Source organism: Ursus americanus, chromosome 27, assembly GCF_024610735.1.
Source record: "Ursus americanus isolate L20-20 chromosome 27, mUrsAme1.1.p, whole genome shotgun sequence".
NCBI classification, from domain to species: domain Eukaryota; kingdom Metazoa; phylum Chordata; class Mammalia; order Carnivora; family Ursidae; genus Ursus; species Ursus americanus.
Window position 1 is genome coordinate 9,314,657 of NC_142153.1, and position 21,821 is coordinate 9,336,477.

Genomic DNA, 21,821 nt, shown 5'->3' on the forward strand with positions numbered 1-21,821 from the left:
TTTACAATAAAATGTAATATAATAAATGTCTTTGCAATATCTTTTCAATGTCATAGACACTTCCTCTTTGTCTCTTCTATTTTTAAATAGCAATAAATAACACTCTGATACGATGAAAATGCCTTATTCTACAAAGGCATAGAAATTATGAATCTAGAAATTATAAAATAATGGGAGTTGGCATATATTATGAATTGTGCTAGATTTTTAAAAAATGCCTGTGGTAAGAGCCAACTTTTACAAAATATTGGGGGGGAAAACATAAAGGAAAAAACTTGCTTAACTAACACAGATAACAAAATGTATTTTGCTAGAAATAGAAAGGCCAGAAAATATCTATAAATGTGATCAGGTGGATGAATCAAAACGGTCAGAAGCAGAAGAGAGAATCTAGAAATAGATTCATGCAGAAATTAAATTTAAACTAAGTAAGAAAGGAAAGAAACAGAAAGGAAACTGTTAATGATAGGACATGTAAGTGATTTGGGAGAAAATTTTGATACAAATCATGCAGGGAGGTCAATGTTTTCCTACATTATTATATAAAATGTGAAGCAACAATATGGCAGGAGACACCAGTCACAAAGTTAAAGCCAAATGCAGACTTGGGAAAATCTACAAAATTTCTATACCCTGGTAGATAATTTCACAACGGTAAATATGAGGATCCTCCATACATGCTTAAGACCTGTAGCTTTATTTCTTACCTAATGCAAATTAACAATAGGTTTAGAATGTGAGAAGAGATTTTAAAAACTGAGAAGCTAGTCTGGCTAGAAGTTGAGAAAATGCACATTTTCATTCATGACAGTTGAGAGCAAAAACTGGTATAACATTTTTAAAAAAAATAATATTTCTGAAAATTTAAATGGTGCATAAATTTGACCCATCAGATTTCATTGCTAATAATTTAAGAAACCAGGTAATTGTGCAAGGGTGAATGTACAACAATGTCCATTACACCATTATTTCCATTAATTAAGTAAAAATTTGACATTATCTAAAAGTCCATTGGTAAATGAGGTTTCAAATATAGTATGGAAGAGACATACATGGAAATAAATTGAAGCTATTAAAGGACAAAAGAGATCTGAGTGGACAAGAAAGTCTTCTCTCACAAAAATATTAGATTATAATATGTGTAATATAAATATATTAAGTCTGTGTGTTTAAACATATCAGTACACGTACATTCAATTATAAGCAAAATTTATATAAGCATGTATAAATAAACATTTGTAATGTTCAATAAACCCATTTCCAAAATTCATACTGGAGTATGTGCATACTGCCCTTTAGTACAAAGTTTGACATTTATTAACCGATGAGGCCTATAATAATCTGAACACATGAATCATATGCATACGTATATGTAATGGAATCCACTTTCCTTATTTAACTGTAAGTTTCTAAAAGAAATTTCCACATCAAATAATTCTGAACTTTATTACTATCCTGGAAAAAGTTCTGACATGGATATTAAACGTTATACGTAAAAATAAAGGAAATATTACATACCCCATGTCCACTGCAATTTCTTTCTGATTGACAGTTGGGTCTATTTGGGTAGCTACTGGCCTCTTGGCAGACTCCACGATAACAATACTAAAATGTTAAAACAAGCAACAACAAAATTTTAAAGTGAAGAGTTGAGCAATTGTACTTGGTACAAAAATCAGATGCACAAGATAGATAAAGATACAACACACACCCCCAACACACACACACACACACACACACACACACACACACACACACACACACACCAGATGAATCTGGATTTCATGACACCTACTCCTTCTAATAAAAGACACTGGGAGTCCAAATGGCATGTCATTACACTACCACATATAGAATTCTGAGAATGAGATACTATTTTTTCCCCATGAGGGAGCACAGCTGTGAGTTTACTGATACTAATTGGCATAAGAACAAATATAGCCAACTTTTACTGACCATTTGTAATGAGCTAGGATCTGTCTCTGCATTTTCTATGCACTTTTATAATATATACTCAGATTGGCCCTATGAATAAGATGTTTTTATCCTCATTTTATATTTGATAAAAATAAATGTACTCTTTTAAGGTCATGCATGAGTTACTGACAGGCCCAACATTCAGTGCAAGAACCACTTTAGTCTCAGAGCCACATATTTATTGATCAATGCTAAATATCAGTGTTCCTGTCATTTTTATATTTATTTCCAACATTAACGACAGTGTCTCTTATCTTTCACATTAGCGGTGTGACCCAGTGCAAGTTATTTAATCCCAGCAATTTGTTAGACAGAAAAGGATAAAAGCAATGTTTGGCACATAGTAAATGCTCACTAATACAAGATACTGTTTAACTATTTGTTTATTTCCTTCATTTTCATGTAGACTTTAAGTGCTTATTCCTCTATCCAAATTTTAGTTTAATCTGAATATCTTTGGGGTATTTTCTAAGATTATCTGCTGGTTTTTCTCAGGTTATCTGATAGAGTATCCACTATACGATAAACAGTCTCAAAAATCATTATTTTCTATTACCATTAACCTATTATCATCATAAAGAACAGAATATCAGCTTGTTCATTAACTGAAAGGGCTCTGATGAAGACAGCAAGAATAACAAAATGTTGGACAAGCCAGCATTACCTGTTCACAAAACCATCTTCATTCTAGTTCTCCTTAAACATGGTCATGAGGCAATAATAAACTAGTCATATTTCACTGGGTTGTCTTTAGGGGAAAAACAATCCAGGGAAAGTTAAGACCCATGCTTCTGATACAATTTCCTTCAAGTAAACAGTTTCTAGCTGGTTCCTTTGTAATGACAGCAAAAGCAAGAGACACTATAAAAGTACTTAGCCCTGGGCAATGGTTGGGGTGATGTTTTGAATATAAACTAATCTAGGAGACTTCCTTTTTGAACAAGAGACACAAAGAGTGTCCCAGAAGCAGTCACAACATGGTTCAAAGAAAAGGAAAAACAACAACAACAGCATAAGTAAATACATATTTCCTAAAGAGAAATGTCTAGATTATATAAGCATATTTTCTTATAGTCCCAGGTATGAGTAAGAAAAAGGCAGTTAATTTTATTTACTTATTCAATGATTAGCTTATCTAACTTTGGACAATTAAATGCCCCAAACATACCCTTCTTCAAGTTTAAAATGAATGTGCTGAGGTGTGTTTATTTTCCCTACCCTACTTATGTGAGCTAGAAATCACTTTGATAAAATATTCTTCTAAATCTTACAAATAATAAATAGAAAATAAAAAAAGCTTTCTATCATATCCAATATTAAGCAAACTTGCATTGTTGAAATAATGCTTATCTCCATGTAATGTACTTTTAAATGCTTTTAAATATTATCAATGCCACAATATCATGCTAGGACTCCTTCTAAAAACTTCATTTTTTACCTACTTCCAAAGCTAGAATTTCAAAGACACAAAGTCACAGTGCTGCTACAATCTTGGCTTGGGAAGGACCAGCAAGACAACTTAAGCCAAAAAACACAATCTACATCTTAGTAAAAATCACAATCCACAAAATTTCCATATGCAATCCAAACCATAGAAATGCATGTTTTGTAGGTTTTGCCCTGATTTCTCACTCATTATATTGGAAATATATGGCCACATCATTAAAATTATTCACAAATGTCACTGTACAAAGAAATGTAGTGTTCTGTTATCTTACCAACCTACAGTTGGCATTTAATGTCTTTGCTTTATTTTCTATTGTATGTCACATCGTAATTGCTCTATACAAATGCATATTTCCTAATATCTAAAAATTTATTTATTATTACATTAGAAATGCATTGAAAAGTATGTTAATATATTAACTCTTTACACATTTTTTTAGGTAGGCTCCATGCCAAGGACAGGGCTAGAACTGGTGATCCTGGGATCACCCCAAGCTGAGATCATGAGTCATATGCTTACCTGACTGACCCACCCAGAAGCCCCACTCTTGACACATTTCTAAATCACTTCTCAGAAAGCTAATTTATACTTCTTTTAGGATGATAGTAAGTTATGCTTCTCACCATGAAATATTATTTTCAATGCCCAAATAACACAAAAATAATGGTTGGATATTCATTTGCTTTGTATTTATTTAATAACAAGTTAGGTGGAACATTTTCATATTCCTTAGTCATATGCTCAATTTCATGAGTTTTTTTTTTGCACTGATATGTATTGGGGTGTGTGTGTTTGTGCAAATGCACATATACATAATTTACACACATGCTGATATATATATATAGAGAGAGAGAGATATGTATATATATAAATATTATGATATACATATATGTTATGTAGTGTTTTCTTTGACACTAGCTGGGTGTCCAACAATTCCAAGTAACTCAATTCTGACACTATTTGGAGTTAAAATCACATTCCACAACTTAAAAACTCGGTGCCACAAGACTCACTCCATTTCAGATACCACATGCAAATCCCAGACTACCTGCATTTGTGACCATCTGGCTATAAACTGGAGGTTCCCATGGTGCCCTGCTCAGGTTTGATAATTTCCTTATTTGGCTCACAGACTCAAGAAATCATTTTACTTATGTTTACCAGTTTATTATATAGCATACAACTCAGCAACAGCTAAATGGAAGAAATGCATATATTGGGTGCCAGAGGGCAAGGAAGATGTCATAGCATCCAGGACATCTGTAAACATCTCATCATTGCAGGAAGTTGATTTGTTCACCAACTTAGAAAGTCTCTGAATTTCAGTGTTCAAAACTTACTTTTTATCAAGTTCAATCTCCAGCCACACCACTTTTCCTACTTAGAGGTCTGTGAGTGCAGATAAAAGAGCCAACTCTCTAACATTTGGTCTTTTTGATAACCAGCCCATCCTAAAGCAATCTAGAGGTTCCACCCTAAGTCACCTCATTAGCATAAACTCAGGTTTGGTTGGGAGCAGACAAATAACAGAAAACATTCCTATCACACAGGAAGTTCCAAGGGGATTTAGATGCTCTATGCCAGAAACCAGGGACAAAGACCAAATTATTTTATTATTTTTATTTTATTTTATTTTATTTTATTTTATTTTATTTTATTTTATTTTATTCTAATTATACAGCAATACTTGCCCTCCTTACTACCCATCACGGGGCCAAACCATCCACCACCCACCTCTCCTCTGAAACCCTCAGTTGGTTTCCCAGAGTCCATAGTATCTCATGGTTCATCTCACTCTTTGATTCCCCCCCTTCATTTTCCCCTTCCTCTCTTAATGTCCTCCATGCTATTTCTTATGTTCCACATATAAGTGAAACCATATGATAATTGTCTTTCTCTGCTTGATTTATTTCACCCAGCATAACACCCTACAGTTCCATTCATGTCGATGCAAATGGTGGGTATTCATGCTTTCTGATGGCTGAGTAATATTCCATTGAATATATGGACCACATCTTCTTTATCCATTCATCACCTGAAGGGCATCCCTGCTCCTTCCACAGTTTGGCTATTGTGGACAATGCTGGTATGAACATTGGGGTGCATTTGCCCCTTCTTTTCACTACATCTGTACCTTTGGAGTTAATACCCAGTAATGCAATTGCTGGATCATAGGGTAGCTCTATTTTTAACTTTTTGAGAAACCTCCAAACTCTTTTCCAAAGTGGTTGTACCAAATTGCATTCCCACTGACAGTGTATTAGGGTTCCCATTTCTCCACATCCTCACCAACATTTTTTTGTTTCTTGCTTTGTCAATTTTTGCCATTCTAACTGGTATAACGTGGTATCTCAATGTGGTTTTGATTTAAATTTCCCTGATGGCTAAAGATGTTAACATTTTTTCATGTGTCTGTTAGCCATTCATATGTCTTCTTCGGAGAAGTGTCTGTTCATGTCGTCTGCCCATATTTTGACTTATTTGTTTTTTGCGTGTTGAGTTTGAGAAGTTCTTTATAGATCTTGGATAGCAGCCCTTTAAATGTAATGTCATTTGCAAATATCTTCTCCCATTGCATGGGTTGCCTCTTTGTTTTGTTGACTGTTACCTTCACTGTGCAGAAGCTTTTTATCTTGATGAAGTCCCACAAGTTCATTTTTGCTTTTGTTTCCCTTGCCTTTGGAGACTTGTCTTGAAAGAAGTTCTTGTGGCCGTTGTTGAAGAGGTCAGTGCCTATGTTCTCCTCTAGGATTTTGATGGATTCCTCTCTCACCTTGACTCTTTCATCCATTTAGAGTTTATCTTTGTGTATGGTGTAAAAGAATCATCGAGTTTCATTCTTCTATATATAGCTGTCCAATTTTCCCAGCACCATTTATTGAAGAGACTGTCTTTTTTCCACTGGATGTTTTTTCCTGCTGTATCAAAGATTAGCTGCCCAAAGAGCCGAGGGTCCATTTCTGGGTTCTCTATTCTGTTCCATTGAACTACGTGTCTGTTTTTGTGCCAGTCCATGCTGTCTTGGTGATCACAGCATTGTAATATAGTTTGAAATCAGGCAACGTGATGCCCCCAGCTTTGTTTTTCTTTTTCAACATTTCCTTGGCAATTCAGGGTCTTTTCTGGTTCCATACGAATTTTAGGATTGTTTGTCCCAGCACTTTGAAAAATGCCATTGGTATTTTGATCGGGATGGCATTGAAAGTATAGATCACTCTGGGTAGTACAGACATTTTTAACAAGTTTGTTCTTCTGATCATAAGCAAGGAATGTTTTTCCATCTTTTTGTGTCTTCTTATATTTCTTTCATAAGTGTTCTGTAGTTTCTACAGTATAGGTCCTTTACCTATTTCCTTAGGTTTATTCCAAGGTATCTTATGGTTTTGGCTATTTTAAATGGAATCAACTCCCTAATTTCTCTTTCTATAGTTACATTGTTAGTGTATAGGAAAGGAACTGATTTCTGTGCATTGATTTTTTTATCCTGCCACATTACTGAATTGCTATATGAGTTCTAGTAATTTGAAAGTGGAGTCTTTTGGGTTATCCACATAAAGTATCATGTCATCTGTGAAGAGAGAGATTTTGACTACTTCTTTGCCACATTGGATACATTTTATTTCTTTTTGTTGTGTGATTGTTGAGGCTTGGACTTCTAGTACTATGTTGAACAATAGTGGTGAAAGTGGGCATCCTTGTCGTGTTTCTGATCTTAAGGGAAAGGCTCTCAGCTTTTCCCCTTTGAGAATGATATTTGCTGTGGTCTTTGCATGGATGGTTTTTATGAAATTGAGGAATGGTCCCTCTATGCCTACACTCTGAAGAGTTTTAATCAGGAAAGGATGCTGTATTTTGTCAAAGGCTTTTTCTGCATCCATTGAGAGGATCATATGGTTCCTGTCTCTTCTCTTATTAATGTGTTCTCTCACACTGATTGATTTGAGAATGCTGAACCACACTTGCATCCCAGGGATAAATCCCACCTTGTTATGATGGATAATCCATTTAATGTATTGTTGAATCCTATTAGCTAGGATCTTCTTGAGTATTTTGGAGTTCATATTCATCAGGGATATTGGTCTGTAATTCTCCTTTTGGATGGGGTCTTTGCCTGGTTTTGGGATCAAGATAAAGCTGGCCTCATAGAATGAGATTGGAAGTTTTCCTTCTGTTTCTATTTTTTGGAACAGTTTCAGGAGAATAGGTATTATTTCATCTTTGAATGTTTGGTAGAATTCCCCAGGGAATCCATCAGGCCCTGGACTCAGTTTTTTGGGGAGGTTTTTGATGACCACTTTAATTTCTTTACTGGTTATTGATCTATTCAGATTGTCCATTTCTTCCAGTTTCAGTCTTCGTAGTTTATAGGTTTCTGGGAAGGCCTCCATTTCTTCCAGGTTGCTTAATGTATTGGCATATAGTTGTTGATAATAATTTCTAATAATTGTTTCTATTTCCTTGGTGTTAGTTGTGATCTCTCCCATTTCATTCATAATTTTATTAATTTTGGTCCTTTTTTTTTTTGGATAAGTCTGGCCAGTAGTTTATTGCTCTTATTACTTCTTTCAAAGAACTAGCTTCTAGTTTCATTGATTGGTTCTCCTATTCTTTTGTTCTCTATTTCATTGATTTCTGCTCTAATTTTTATTATTTCTCTTCTCCTGCTTCGTTTAGGCTTTATTTGCTGTTCTTTCTCCAGCTCCTTTAGGTGTAAGGTTAGTTTATGTATTCAGGATTTTTCTATTTTTTGAGTGAGGCTTGGATGGCTATGTATTTCCCCCTTAGGACCACGTATGCAGTATCCCATAGGTTTTGGACCAATGTGTTTTCATTCTCATTAGTTTCCATGAATTGTTTAAGTTCTCTTTAACTTCCTGGTTGACTCAAACATTCTTAAGCAGGATGGTCTTAGCTACCAAGTATTTGAATTTCTTCCAAATTTTTTCTTGTGATTGAGTTCTAGTTTCAAAGCACTGTGGTCTGAGAATATGCAGGGAACAATCTCAGTCTTTTGGTATCAGTTGAGAACTGATATGTGACCCAGTATGTGGTCTATTCTGGAGAAAGTTCCATGTGCATTTGAGAGGAATGAGTATTCTTTTGTTCTAGGGTGGAATATTCTGTATTTATCTGTGTGGTCCATCTGCTCCAGTGTGTAATTAATTCAAAGCACTTGTTTCTTTGTTGATTTTATGCTTAAATGATCTGTCTAGTGCTGACAGTGAAGTGTTGAGATCCCCCACTATTAACATATTATTATTAATATGGCTTATGTAGTTGGCTGCTCCCTTGTTGGGCCCATAGATAATTACAATTGTTAGATCTTCTGGTTGGATACACCCTTTAAGAATGGTATAGTGTCCTTCTGTATCTCTAACTGCAGTCTTTAGCTTGAAATCTAATTTATCTGAGATGAGAATTGCTACCCCAGCTTTCTTTTGAGGTCTGTTGGCATGAAAAATTGTTCTCCATCCCCTCACTTTCAGTCTGGAGATAACTTTAGGTTCAAAATGAGTCTCTTATAGACAGCATATGGATGGGTCACATCTTTTTATCCAATCTGCAACCTTGTGCCATTTCATGGGAGCATTTAGGTTGTTCACATTGAGAGTGACTATTAAAAAATAGGATTTTATTGTCATCATGTTCTCCGTAAAATCCTTGTTTGTATAGGTTGTCTCTGTAAATTTCTGTTCTATATCACTCTTGGGGTCTTTCTTCTTTTATAGAACCCCCCCCCTTAATAAATTGCAGGGCCGGCTTGGTGGTCACATATTCTTTCAGTTTCTGCCATTCTTGGAAGCTCCTTGTTTCTCCATCCATTCTGAATGTATCCTTGGCTGCATGTTCTTCTCATTCACTACCCTGAATATGTCTTGCCAGCCCTTTCTGGCTTGCCAGGTCTCTGTGGACAGGTCTGCCATTATTCTGATGTTCCTCCCTCTGTACCTAAAGAAATCTCTTCCCCCTCACTGCTTTCTAGATTGTTTCCTTGGATCTAAGATTTGCAAATTGCACTATTATATGTCGTGGTGTCGGTCTGCTCTCATTGATTTTGGGAAGGGTCCTCTCTGCCCCTTGGACATGAATGCTTATTTCCTTCCCCAGATTAGGGGAGTTTTCTGCTATAATTTGCTCAAATATATCTTCTAGACCTCTCTCTCTCTCCACCCCTTCAGAGATCCCAGAAATTCTGATATTGGAATGCTTCATTGACTCATTAATCTCTCTCAGTTTGATCCCTTGGGTTTAAAACTGTTTTTCGCATGCCACCTCAGGTTCCTTCTTTTCTATCATCTTATCCTCTAGTTTACAAATTTGTTCTTTTGCCTCGTTTACCCTAGCAGTCAGATTATCCTGATTAGACTGTATTTCATTCATATCATTTTTCAGTTCATCTTGATTAGATTTCATTTTTGCCCTTAGAGATTCTATATTGTTGTTAATATTTTTCTCAAGCCTAGATATCACCCTCATAACTCTGAAGTCTATTTCTGACATCTTGGTTATATCCATATCCATTAGTTCTGTGGCAGAGGCCACAGTCGCTGCTTCTTTTCTTTGTTGGTGATTCCTTCTCTTAGTCATTCTGTTGAGGGATGGTTGAGGGAACGTACAGAGTCCAAAGAATTAAGCCCAACCCAAGCAAGATGCACCTGTTTTATAGGGACCTTATGGTTGTCAGCCTCTTGTTCTTCCAGCATGTCTTCTGGCAGAGGGGCCTGCAGTGCTGTTACTCTGGCATCCCTGTTTGGGCAGAGTTGCCCTACCCACTGTGGGGGGGGATGGGCTCAATGAAAACTGGTTTTGGAGGGCTTTTGTTCTCTGGTGGCTTTCCCTGGCAGCTTTCCATGTCTCTTCTGAGAGTTACAGTAGAAGTGACCACATCCAAACCTCTGTCTTAGAACAGAGAGATCACAGTCTGCTCTTCACAAGCTCTCCAGGCCACAGTGTCTCCGTTTCTGTCTGTGCTGCTAAACACGGCAGTCTCCTGACTTGTGCACCCCACAGCAGCACTCCCAGCTGTCACTCCCAGGGCAGGGCGCGTCTCTGCCCTTTGTGCTTCTAAAACCACAAGTTATCCCCGGTTCACACGTGTGCCCCCATAGCTCCAGGTTTCAGTCTGGGGGGCTGCCCTAAAAGCCTTTCCCTGCCACTACCGGTCTGCGAGTCTGTGCTCAGTCCCCAGCACAGGAGGCTTTGCCTTCCCCGTGCAAGTTCACAGAGGGTCCCTCCCCCCTTCTGTTTATCTTCTGATATCTACCCACAGAATCACAGCTCCCCGCTTCATACCGCAAGACCAACCGTCAGAGATATTGTATTTGTAGAGATCCAGATATAGCTTCTTATATCTCAGGCTGATTTCACAGGTATTCTGAATAGTCTGGTTAAATTTCCAGCTCAGTTCAGGGGACTGGTTGAAACAGGGTCCCCTACTTCCCCACCATCTTTTTTCCTCCCCTCTATGTGGATTTCTTGAGTATTGATGATGTACAACAAATTGTCCTAGAGGACCAGCTGGATGTCCCAGCAGCAGTGGGAGATCCTCAGCCAGCAGGCCAAATTATTTTTGTGTTACACCACACACACACACACACACACACACACACACACACATGCACACACACACACACACTCTTAGTGTATATTAATGAATGATTAAATAAGTTAATAAATTTATGTATTTACTCCATCATAGTTATAGTAAATATTTTTTCAGTTTAAATTATCTTTGAAAGGATGACATATTACTATATAGTGTAGTCAGTTACTAGTATGTTCCTCTGCAACTACATCATCATTTTCATGTCAGAATAAACTTATCTCAAGTTTACTAGTTACTTCCATTTTCTGCTTTATTTTCATTTCTTAAAATATTATATCTCAAAGTAAATATTTAAATTAAAATGTGAGATAATTGTGTACTTTTCTTCCTTTGATCAACTAATTTTTTAATGGTACCAGTTTAAAAATATTTTATTCTGTTTCTGAAAATTTTTAAGAAAAAAATAGACAAAGCTTATACTCTGTTTTATTATTGTGTCTTGTGGAAAGGCCAAATTTTTAACATATATTATGCTTTTGGAGGAAAAATTAGGCAAGATGGCCAATGAGCAAATAAATGTTTTAGTTTAATTATAGTCAAATTAATTATCCTTGAGACTTACAGAAAGATGAAATTCTTGGTGTTTTTTTTTTTTGGCTTTCCTTGTTATTCTTATTAGTCAGGTTGTTCTCACATAGTTTCTTGGTGTATTATCTGTACTTCTATGTTCTTTGTTTACACAAATTTTTTAAAGATCAGATCCTGGCTTAACAGAGAGATTTAGATTCTCAAGTGTGAGAACACAAGTTTAAATATAGCAAAATTTATAATAAAACAATGATAGTGAAGCAATAAAAATTCTGATGTTTGAATTTGATGATCATGATACAGTAACCAAAATTTGTAACATTAATTATAAATGAAAACTCTTTAGGTCTCTCTCCTTCTCTCCCTCTCTCCAGGAGGAACAGTTCTATATCTCAGTGTAGATTCACTATGTCCATGGGAGGAAGTGAGTTCAGGGTTTTCCCAGACCGCCATCTTGGACGTCATCCTCTCTCTCTTTTTTTCTCTCTCTCATGCACAAGCACTTACATACACAGACACTCAGATACAAACATATATGGAATGAAGTAAAATTTTTTTTACCTTATTTACTCCACACATAGTGCCATTGTTCATTCTGGTAGCATCCACAACTGAACCTCTTGCTTCAGGTCTTAAATACCCTGACAAACAGATATGGCCTCCAAGGTAAGTATATTGAACATCATAATTTGTTACTAGTACTATTTTTGAATGTGTCCAGTGACAAACTATCGTTCCACAAAGGGTATTCCTGGCAATAAAAGGCAGAGAAAAAGCTCATATGTCACTTAGAGACACAATATGTTTAGTAAATAACAGTTCAAAGCATGAAGAGAATTCAAAATATTACTCAAATTGTAACATCAAAGTTATTCAGAGCATACATCATCTTATAAAGTATAACAAATTCATCTGTATATATGAGGTCCATCTCTCATTTGTATTAACTTATTTTTGAACACACACACATGCATTTGAAAAAGTAAGGTTATCTAAATACACACCCAAAATCACATTTTTTTCCACAGTTTCCAAAAATATCTTGTTGAAAATTCACTTCTTGTGTACATAGATAAGTAGAAACTTTAGCAACTGAAAATATAAAGTTACAATTACTCATTTTAATAAAAATTAATATAGGGACATCTAGACAGTAGCAGTGCTCAGTCAGGGTCATCTACTATAAATTTTTAGTGTCGTCTCTGGCCATAAAAGGAGAAACACTAAAAACTACCCACTTGAGAAAAGGAAAATTATATCATAGGCAGAAATGATTAAGAAAGCAGTCATTTGCTCTCTTATCTACAATTCTAATATTCTACTCTTCTTCGCACCAATCACCTGAAATTTGATTAATACCTTTTTTTTTGTCCTGTACTTATTAGGTCTATTTTGCCTCTTTACATAGTTCAATGTCACATTGATTCACAATTTTAATTTCAAATTAGAATTTACACAAACAATACCTTTTATGATGGCTATTGGGTGGATTACTGACTTTAGAAAAATACAGTTTGAAAATGAACCCCAGAAAAAAAAGATACAACTATTACATTTTCCAAATAATTTTGCACACTGTACATCTGGATCTTGGCATACTCCTTCAAAGCAATAGGCAGTCTTATTATTGCATGGTTCTAAATCAGCAGATTTCACATCAGGTACACAAGCTGTAGAAGATCCATTGCAATATTCTGGAAAATCACATGGATCTGTCATTTTCCTACATAAACGTCCTCTTTCCGCTATCTGTGAGACAAAGAAAAATCAGTATTTTTTTAAAGTCGTAAACCAAAAATGTAAAAAAACTTAAGCAAGAGTAGTGTATTTCTGTCACTTCCATTATTATTACATTTTTACTTAAAGTCAAATTATGAATTTACTTAAAACCCCAGAGAAATAGATTGGAAAAAACCCAAATGTGAATCAGTGGATGAATAGATAGACAAATCGTGGTATATTCACACAATGGAATATTTTCAGCCATTTAAAGGAGTACTGATACATATGCTCCAAGGTGGATGAACCTTCAACGCTATGTTAAGTGAAGAAAGCCAGACACAACAGCTCACGTATTCTGTACTTTTACTTATATGAAATATCCAGAATAGGTTACTCCAGACAGAAAAAAATTGATGATTGCCAGGGACTGACGGGAAGGGAGAAAGGAGAACATGGGCTTAAAGGGCTAGGAGTCTCCTGTTTGAGTGAGGAACATGTTTTGGAACTAGATAGAGGTGGCAGTTGTATGACATTGTGAATGTACTGAATGCCGCTAAGTTGTTCACCTGAAATGGCAAGTGTCATGGTACATGATTTTCACTCTAATGTTTTTAAAGGCTCTGCCAAATGTAGGAATTATCCCGTGTCTAAGGGAAGGGCAAGGGACTGTGTAGAAAAGCTTTTGTGCTCAATCTTGCTGATTTGGAGACAAAGGCCAAGATGAGAGCCCTGGGGAAGGGAAGAGAGACAAAGTTTACTGCTAAGTAGTAGAAACTCTAGGCTTGCCTCTATATTCGTGCTTGAAGACAAGTGACCACTGGCTTTAATTACTAGCACACAGAATGAAGAAGAGCACACATAGAACGAAGTAGAATGACGTTAGAAGATATTTCATTGACAGAGAACCTGGCAAATCTGAAATCTGGCAATCAAGATCTCTAAGTAATCAGCTTCTATAATTGTCGCTGACTCCTGAACGTGACACAGAAAAGGCAAGGTGCTACAATGAAGTGATCCCCAAAAGACAAATCTTACTCAGTGTCCTTTCAGTGTAGCTATAAAGGAAAATTGAATGGAAAACTTCTCAAGGGAAGTCAAGGATTCAATCTACTTCTGGGGCCAGGAGTTCTTGCAAAGTTAAACCTCAGTATCAGACATGCTACATGTTGCTGACTATTTTACTTGGACTCCTTTTATGCTGTTCTCAAAATGAGATTATTATTGTTTGTTTATTCAAACGTTGTATGTCAACTGTGTGTTGGGTGGCTTATTTGTAATTTTGTCATAAGTTGTTTGATCATGAAGAGCTAAATTCAGGTATGACCAAGAGGAATTCATAGTGTCCAAATAATCTGAAATCAATATTGAATATCTGGATGGGGCCAGAGTAGATTAAAAATAATGCAGTGAAAAGGACAGCTAAGGAGGTTGAAGAGATTTAAAGATATCCTCAGAACATGGAAGTGAACTATGTATGAATCAGATATTTAAAGTTACATATTCAAAAGTTGTGTAAAAAAACAGTTTTAAAAATGCTACAAAAAAGAACACACAAGAACACAAAAAATTATGGAAGGAAATCATGTAGTATTTTGAAAGCTTACCAGACAAGTTTTTCTATCACAGCATGGTCCATTGCCACACTCTGCATATCCAATCAGAGTACAATCTACAGGGTTACAACATTTTTTATGAGTGCATTCCTACAAGCGAATATAAGAGTTACATAATAGGAATCTTCAATCAAATAAATAATTGTATTTATTGTCAAAATATACAACATATTTCACCAAGTTAATTACTTGGGGAATACTTTTCTATTTTACTAAACCTCCTCAAGATACCATCTTGGGAATACACAACAATTTATGCATGTGACAAAAATATAGAGATTCTAAATTATAATATCTTGTTATCATAAATAATGTTTCAAAGAAAAAAGTTTGTCATTATTTTTTTCCCTGTAAGACATTATATTAAACATTAATTCCAAAAATTATTAGATAATAGAGCACAAAAATATTAATAACTCTTCATAAGATACTATTTTCTTTTTTCCATATAGTAAACGAGTGATGTTTCACAAGACTGATAGTAATGTTTAAAAATTAGTAAAGTGGATAGGCAAAAATAACTGTTTATATTTGTTTCAATATTATTATTTTTGTTACTCGTGTGCTGAAAATTTTACATATCTGCACATTATGGTTTATTTTGTATTTCTGTGTCTATATTTCTGTTGATGAATTCCTCTATTTCCTTTATTTATAAGCTTTATATTAATGATATTAACTCCTGGCCACCAACATAGCATCACTACATTTTAAAATTTGTCATGACAATTTACTTTTGATTTTTTTTCCTCTGCTAACTTCTTGATATTGTGATATTGTGAAAACCATAATTTTTTTTTCTGGTTTTGTTCTTTAAGATTATGGATAAAACTTACTCCACCCTAACCCCACTAAATATGTGAGTTTATAGTATGTGTGTAAAATGTTAGTGTTATATATACGTATTCATTTATTTTCATTTTACATTGAATTTTTTTATTTAAGTATAGTTCACAGAATGTTACATTCATTTCAGGTGTACAACTTTGTGCTTTGACAAGTTTATACATTATGCTAGGTCAGTAAGTGTAGCTACCATAAGTCCCCATACATCATTCTAACAGTATCATTGACTTTATTCCTTATGCTATGCCTTTTATTCCTGTAACTTATTCATTCCATAACTGGAAACCTATATCTCTCTTTCGCATCACCCATTTTGTCCAACCATTCACCATCCACCCCTCTGGGAACCATCAGTTTGTTTCTCTGTATTTATTGGTCTGATTTTGCTTTCTGTTTACACATGTGACTTTCTTTTTTTTTTTTTAGATTACACTTATGAGTGCAATCATATGGCATTTGTCTTTCTCAGTCTGACTGATTTCACTTAGAAAAATGACCTCTAGGTATATCCATGTTGTCTCAAATGGAAGAATCTCAACCTTTTCACAGCTGCATAATATCCCATTGTGTGTATGTGTGTGTGTGTGTACACCATTTTTTCTTATCCATTCATGCATTGATGGACACTTAAATAGCTTCCATCTCTTGGTTATTGTAGATAATGTTGTGATAAATGTAGGGGTGCATGTATCTTTTTGAATTAGTGTTTTTGTTTTCTTTGGGTAAATGATAGTAGTGGAATTATTGGATCATACGAATTTCTATTTTAAATTTTTCAAGGTACCTTCATACTGTATTTCACAGAGCCTGCACCAATATAAATTCCCACCAACAGTCTACAAGTGTTCCTTTTTCTCCACATCCTCACCACAATTTGTTATTTCTTGTCCTTTTGATTGTTACCCATTCTTTCTGGTGTAAGGTCATATGTCATTGTGACTTTGATTTGCATTTCCCTGATGATTAGTGATGTTGAGCATCTTTTCATGTGTCCATTGGCCATCTGGATGTCTTCTTTGGAAAAATGTCTATTCAACTTTAAATCAGATTTTTTTTTTGGTGCTGAATTATATCAATTCTATATATATTTTGGATATTAACTCCTTATCAGATATATCATTTGCAAATATCTTGTCCCATGAATAGGTTGCCTTTTTGGTTTTTTTCTTTATTTTAATTTCAGTATAATTAACATACCATGTCATATTAGTTTCAGATTCCATACATCACCCAGTACCTATCACAACAAGGGCACTCCTTAAGCCCCATCACCTATTTAACTCATCCCCTCACCACCTCCCCTCTGCTAAACATCTGTTTCTTCTATTTAGTTAAGAGTCTATTTCTTGGTTTTCAAGGATGTGGAGAAAGGGGAACTCTTTTGTACCATTGGTGGGAATGCAAACAGGTGCATCCACTCTGGGAAACAGTATGGAGGTTCTTCAAAAAGTTAAACATAGAACTAGCTTGTTACCCAGCAATTATATTACAAGGTATTTACTCAAAGAATACAAAGACACTAATTCCAAGGGATTCATGCACCAATGTTAATAGCAGCATTATCTACAATAGCCAAAATATGGAAGCAGCCCAAGTGTCTATTGATTTATGAATAGATAAAGGTGTGGCATATATTTATGGTGGAATATTACTAAGTCATGAAAAGGAATTAAATCTTTCCAATTGCAATGACATGGATGGATCTAGAGTATTATGCTAAGAGAAATAAGTCAGAGAAATAAAAATATATGATTTCACTTATTTATGGAATTTAAGGAACAAAACAAATGAACAAAGGGAAAAAAGAGAGAGAGAGAGAGAAACCAAGAAACAGACTCTTAACTATAGAGAACAAACTGATAGTTACCAGAAGGGAGCTGGGCAGGGTGATGTGTTAAATAGGTGGTGGGACTAAGGACTACACTTGTTTTGATGTGCACCGGGTGATGTATAGAATTGTTCAATCATTATATTGTACACCTGAAACTAATATTACACTATGTGTTAACTGGAATATAATTTTTTTAAAAAGTCTATCTTGGGGCGCCTGGGTGACTCAGTCATTAAGTGTCTGCCTTCGGCTCAGGGCATGATCCCAGCGTTATGGGATCAAGCCCTGCATCGGGCTCCTCCACTGTGAGCCTGCTTCTTCCTCTCCCACTCCCCCTGCTTGTGTTCTCTCTCTCTCTGTCAAATAAATAAATATAATCTTTAAAAAAATTAAAAAGTCTATTTTGTCTGATGCAAGTATTGCTACTTTGGGTTTCTTTTGCATTCCATTTGCATGATTAGTGTTTCTTTATCCCCTCACTTTCAATCTACAGGTATCTTCAGGTCTGAAATGAATCCCTTGTAGGCAGCATGTGGATGGGTCTTTTTTTTTTTATCCACTCTGACACCTTCTGACTCTTGATTGTTTAGTCCACTTATATTCAAAGTAATTATTGATAGGTATGTATTTATTACCATTTTGTTACTTGATTTGTGGTTGTTTTGGTACCTTTTCTCTGATCTCTTCTTTTTATCTCTTCCATGGCATGTTGGTTTTCTCTAGTGACATACTAAATATCTTTTAGTGAATATCTTACTCTATTTTTGGCATATCTATTACTGTTTTTTGATTTGTGTTACTATTCAATTTATATATAACATCTTCTGCAATTAGCAGTCTATATTAAACTGATGGTCACTTAATTTTGAATTCATTCTTCACTCCTCTCCCCTACACATTTCAGATATTTGGCACCATATTTTATATCCTATTATTTTATGAATACCTTGATTGACTTTTACAGAAACACTTATTTTTACTGCTTTTTTGTTTTATTTTCCATGTTCTTACTTATGGTCTTTCATTTCCATTCAACGGGACCTCTTTAATATTTCTTGTAAAGCTGGTTCAGTGATAATAAAATCCTTTAGTTTTTTATTGAGAAGGTACATCTCCTCTCTTCTGAATGATAGCCTTGCTGTATAGAGTATTCTTGGATACAGATTTTTCCCTCAGCACTTTGAATGCATCATGCCACTCCCTTCTGGCCTATGAAACTCCTGCTGAAAAGTCACCTTACAGCCTTATGGGGTTTCCTTTGTATGTAACTGGCTTTAATTCTCTTATAACCTTTCAAATTCTTTTTTTTTTAATAATAATATTTTTTATTATATTGTGTTAGTCACCGTACATTACATCCCTGGTTTTTGATGTAAAGTTCCATGATTCATTAGTTGTGTATAACACCCAGTGCACCATGCAATATGTGCCCTCCTTACTACCCATCACCAGCCTATCCCATTCCCCCACCCCCCTCCCCTCTGAAGCCCTCAGTTAGTTTCTATGAGTCCATAGTCTCTCGTGCTTCATTCCCCCTTCAGATTACTCCCCCTTTCTTTATCCTTTTCTTCTCCTACCAATCTTCCTACTTCTTATGTTCCGTAGATGAGTGACACCATATAATTATTGTCTTTCTCTGCTAGACTTATTTCACTTAGCATTATCTCCTCCAGTCCCGTCTGTGTTGCAGCAAATGTTGAGAAAACTTTCTTTTTGATGGCTGAGTATTATTCCATTTTATATATGGACCACATCTTCTTAATCCAGTCATCTGTTGAAGGGCATCTCAGTTCCTTCCACAATTTAGCTATTGTGGACAATGCTGCTATGAACATTGGGGTGCTTATGGCCCTTTTCTTCACTATGTCTGTATCTTTGGGGTAAATACCCAGTAGTGCAATTGCTGGGTCATAGGGTAGCTCAATTTTTAACTTTTTAAGGGACTTCTATGCTGTTTTCCAGAGTGGTTGTATCAGCTTGCATTCCCACCAACAATGTAGGAGGGATCCCCTTTCTCCACATCCTCTCCAGCAATTGTTGTTTCTTGCCTTGTCAATTTTTGCCATTCTAACTGGCGTAAGGTAGTATCTCAGTGTGGTTTTGATTTGAGTTTCCCTGATGGCTAATGATTTTGAACATTTTTCATGTGTCTGTTAGCCATTTGTATGTCTTCATTGGAAAACTGTCTGTTCATATCTTCTGCCCATTTTATGATTTGTTTATTTGTTTCTTCTGTATTGAGTTTGAGAAGTTCTTTGTAGATCTTGGATACCAGACTTTTATCTGTAGTGTCAGTTGCAAATATATTGTCCCATTCCGTGGGCTGCCTCTTAGTTTTTTTGACTCTTTCCTTGGCTGTGCAGAAGATTTTGATATTGATGAAGTCCCACAAGTTCATTTTTTCTTTTGTTACTCTTGAGTTTGGAGATATGTCATGAAAAAGTGTCTATGGCCAATGTCAAAGAGGTTGCTGCCTATGCTCTCCTCTAGGATTTTGATGGATTCCTGTCTGACATCGAGGTCTTTCATCCATGTGAAGTTTATCTTTGTGTATGGTATGAGAGAGTGGTCAAGTTTCATTCTTTTGCATGTAGCTGTCCAATTTTCCCAGCACCATTTATTGAAGAGACTGTCTTTTTTCGACCCGATGTTTTTTCCTGCTTTATCAAAGATTAGTTGCCCAAAGAGCCGAGTATCCATTTCTGAGTTCTCTATTCTGTTCCATTGGTCTATGTGTCTGTTTTTGTGCCAGTACCATGCTGTCTTGGTGATCACAGCTTTGTAGTACAGCTTGAAATCTGGCATTGTGATGCCCCCAGCTTTGTTTTTCCTTTTCAACAATTCCTTGGTGATTTGGGGCCTTTTCTGGTTCCACACAAATTAAAGGGCTGTTTGTTCCAGTTCTTTGAAAAATGTCATTGGTATTTTGATCTGAATGGCATTGAAAGTGTAGATTGCTCTGGGTAGCATGGACATTTAACTATGTTAACTCTTCCAATGCATGAGCATGGAATATTTTTCCATCTTTTTGTGTCTTCTTCAATGTCTTTCCATTTTTCCATCTTTTTGTGTCTTCTTCAATGTCTTTCCATCTTTTTGTGTCTTCTTCAATGTCTTTCAAGAGTGATTTGGGGTGCCTGGGTAGCACAGCGGTTAAAGCATCTGCCTTTGGCTTGGGCGTGATCCTGGCATTCCAGGTTCGAGCCCCATGTCAAGCTCCTCCTCTATGAGCCTGCTTCTTCCTCTCCCACTCCCCCTGCTTGTGTTCCCTCTCTCACTGGCTGTCTCTATCTCTGTCAAATAAATAAATAAATAATCTTTAAAAAAAAAAAAGAGTGATTTGTACTTTCTAGAATATAGATCCTTTACATCTCTGGTTAAGTTAATTCCAAGATAACGTATGATTTTTTGTGCTATTGTAAATGGAATCAATTCCCTAATTTCTCTTTCTTCGGTTCGTGTATAGAAATGCAACTGATTTCTGAGCATTGATTTTGTATCCTGCCACATTACTGAATTGCTCTATAACTTCTAGTAGTTTGGGATTGATTCTTTTGGGTTTTCCATATAGAGTATCATGTCATCTGCGAAGAGGGACAGTTTGACTTCTTCTTTGCTGATTTGGATACCTTTTATCCCTTTTTGTTGTCTGATCGCTGTTGCAAGGACTTCTAGTACTATGTTGAATAACAATGGTGAGAGTGGGCATCCTTGTCGTGGTCCTGATCTTAAGGGAAAGGCTTCCAGCTTTTCCCCATTGAGAATGATATTTGCTGTAGGCTTTTCATAGATGGTTTTTATGAGATTGAGGAATGTACCCTCTATCCCTACACTCTGAAGTGTTTTAATCAGGAAAGATGCTGTATTTTGTCAAAAGCTTTTTCTGCATCTATTGAGAGGATATGATTCTTGGCTTTTTTCTTGTTGATATAATCTATCACACTGATAGATTTGCGAATGTTGAACCACTCTTGCTTCCCAGGGATGAATCCCACTTGGTCATGATGAATAATCCTATAAATGTACTGTTGGATCCTATTACCTAGGATCTTGTTGAGAATTTTGGCGTCCATATTCATCAGGGATATCGGGCTGTAATTCTCCTTTTTGATGGGGTCTTTGCTTGGTTTGAGGATCAAGATAATATTGGCCTCATAGAATGAGTTTGGTAGATTTCCTTCTGTTTCTAATTTTTGAAACAGCTTTAGGAGAATAGGTATTATTTCTTCTTTGAATGTTTGGTAGAATTCC

General features: G+C 35.7%; 1 protein-coding gene across 1 annotated transcript in view; it reads right to left on the reverse strand.

The window, feature by feature from the left end:
- The window catches only part of LOC148107620 (A disintegrin and metallopeptidase domain 3-like), a 119,491-nt gene that overhangs the window by 22,014 nt on the left and 75,656 nt on the right, over positions 1 to 21,821 (reverse strand). Inside the window, exons 13-17 of the mRNA XM_087856326.1 lie at positions 14,885 to 14,983; positions 13,112 to 13,307; positions 12,563 to 12,650; positions 12,120 to 12,309; positions 1,519 to 1,605 (exon numbers count right to left, since the gene is read on the reverse strand). Coding sequence (XP_087712452.1) covers positions 1,519 to 1,605; positions 12,120 to 12,309; positions 12,563 to 12,650; positions 13,112 to 13,307; positions 14,885 to 14,983 — 660 coding nt within the window. The remainder of the gene's footprint in view (positions 1 to 1,518; positions 1,606 to 12,119; positions 12,310 to 12,562; positions 12,651 to 13,111; positions 13,308 to 14,884; positions 14,984 to 21,821) is intronic.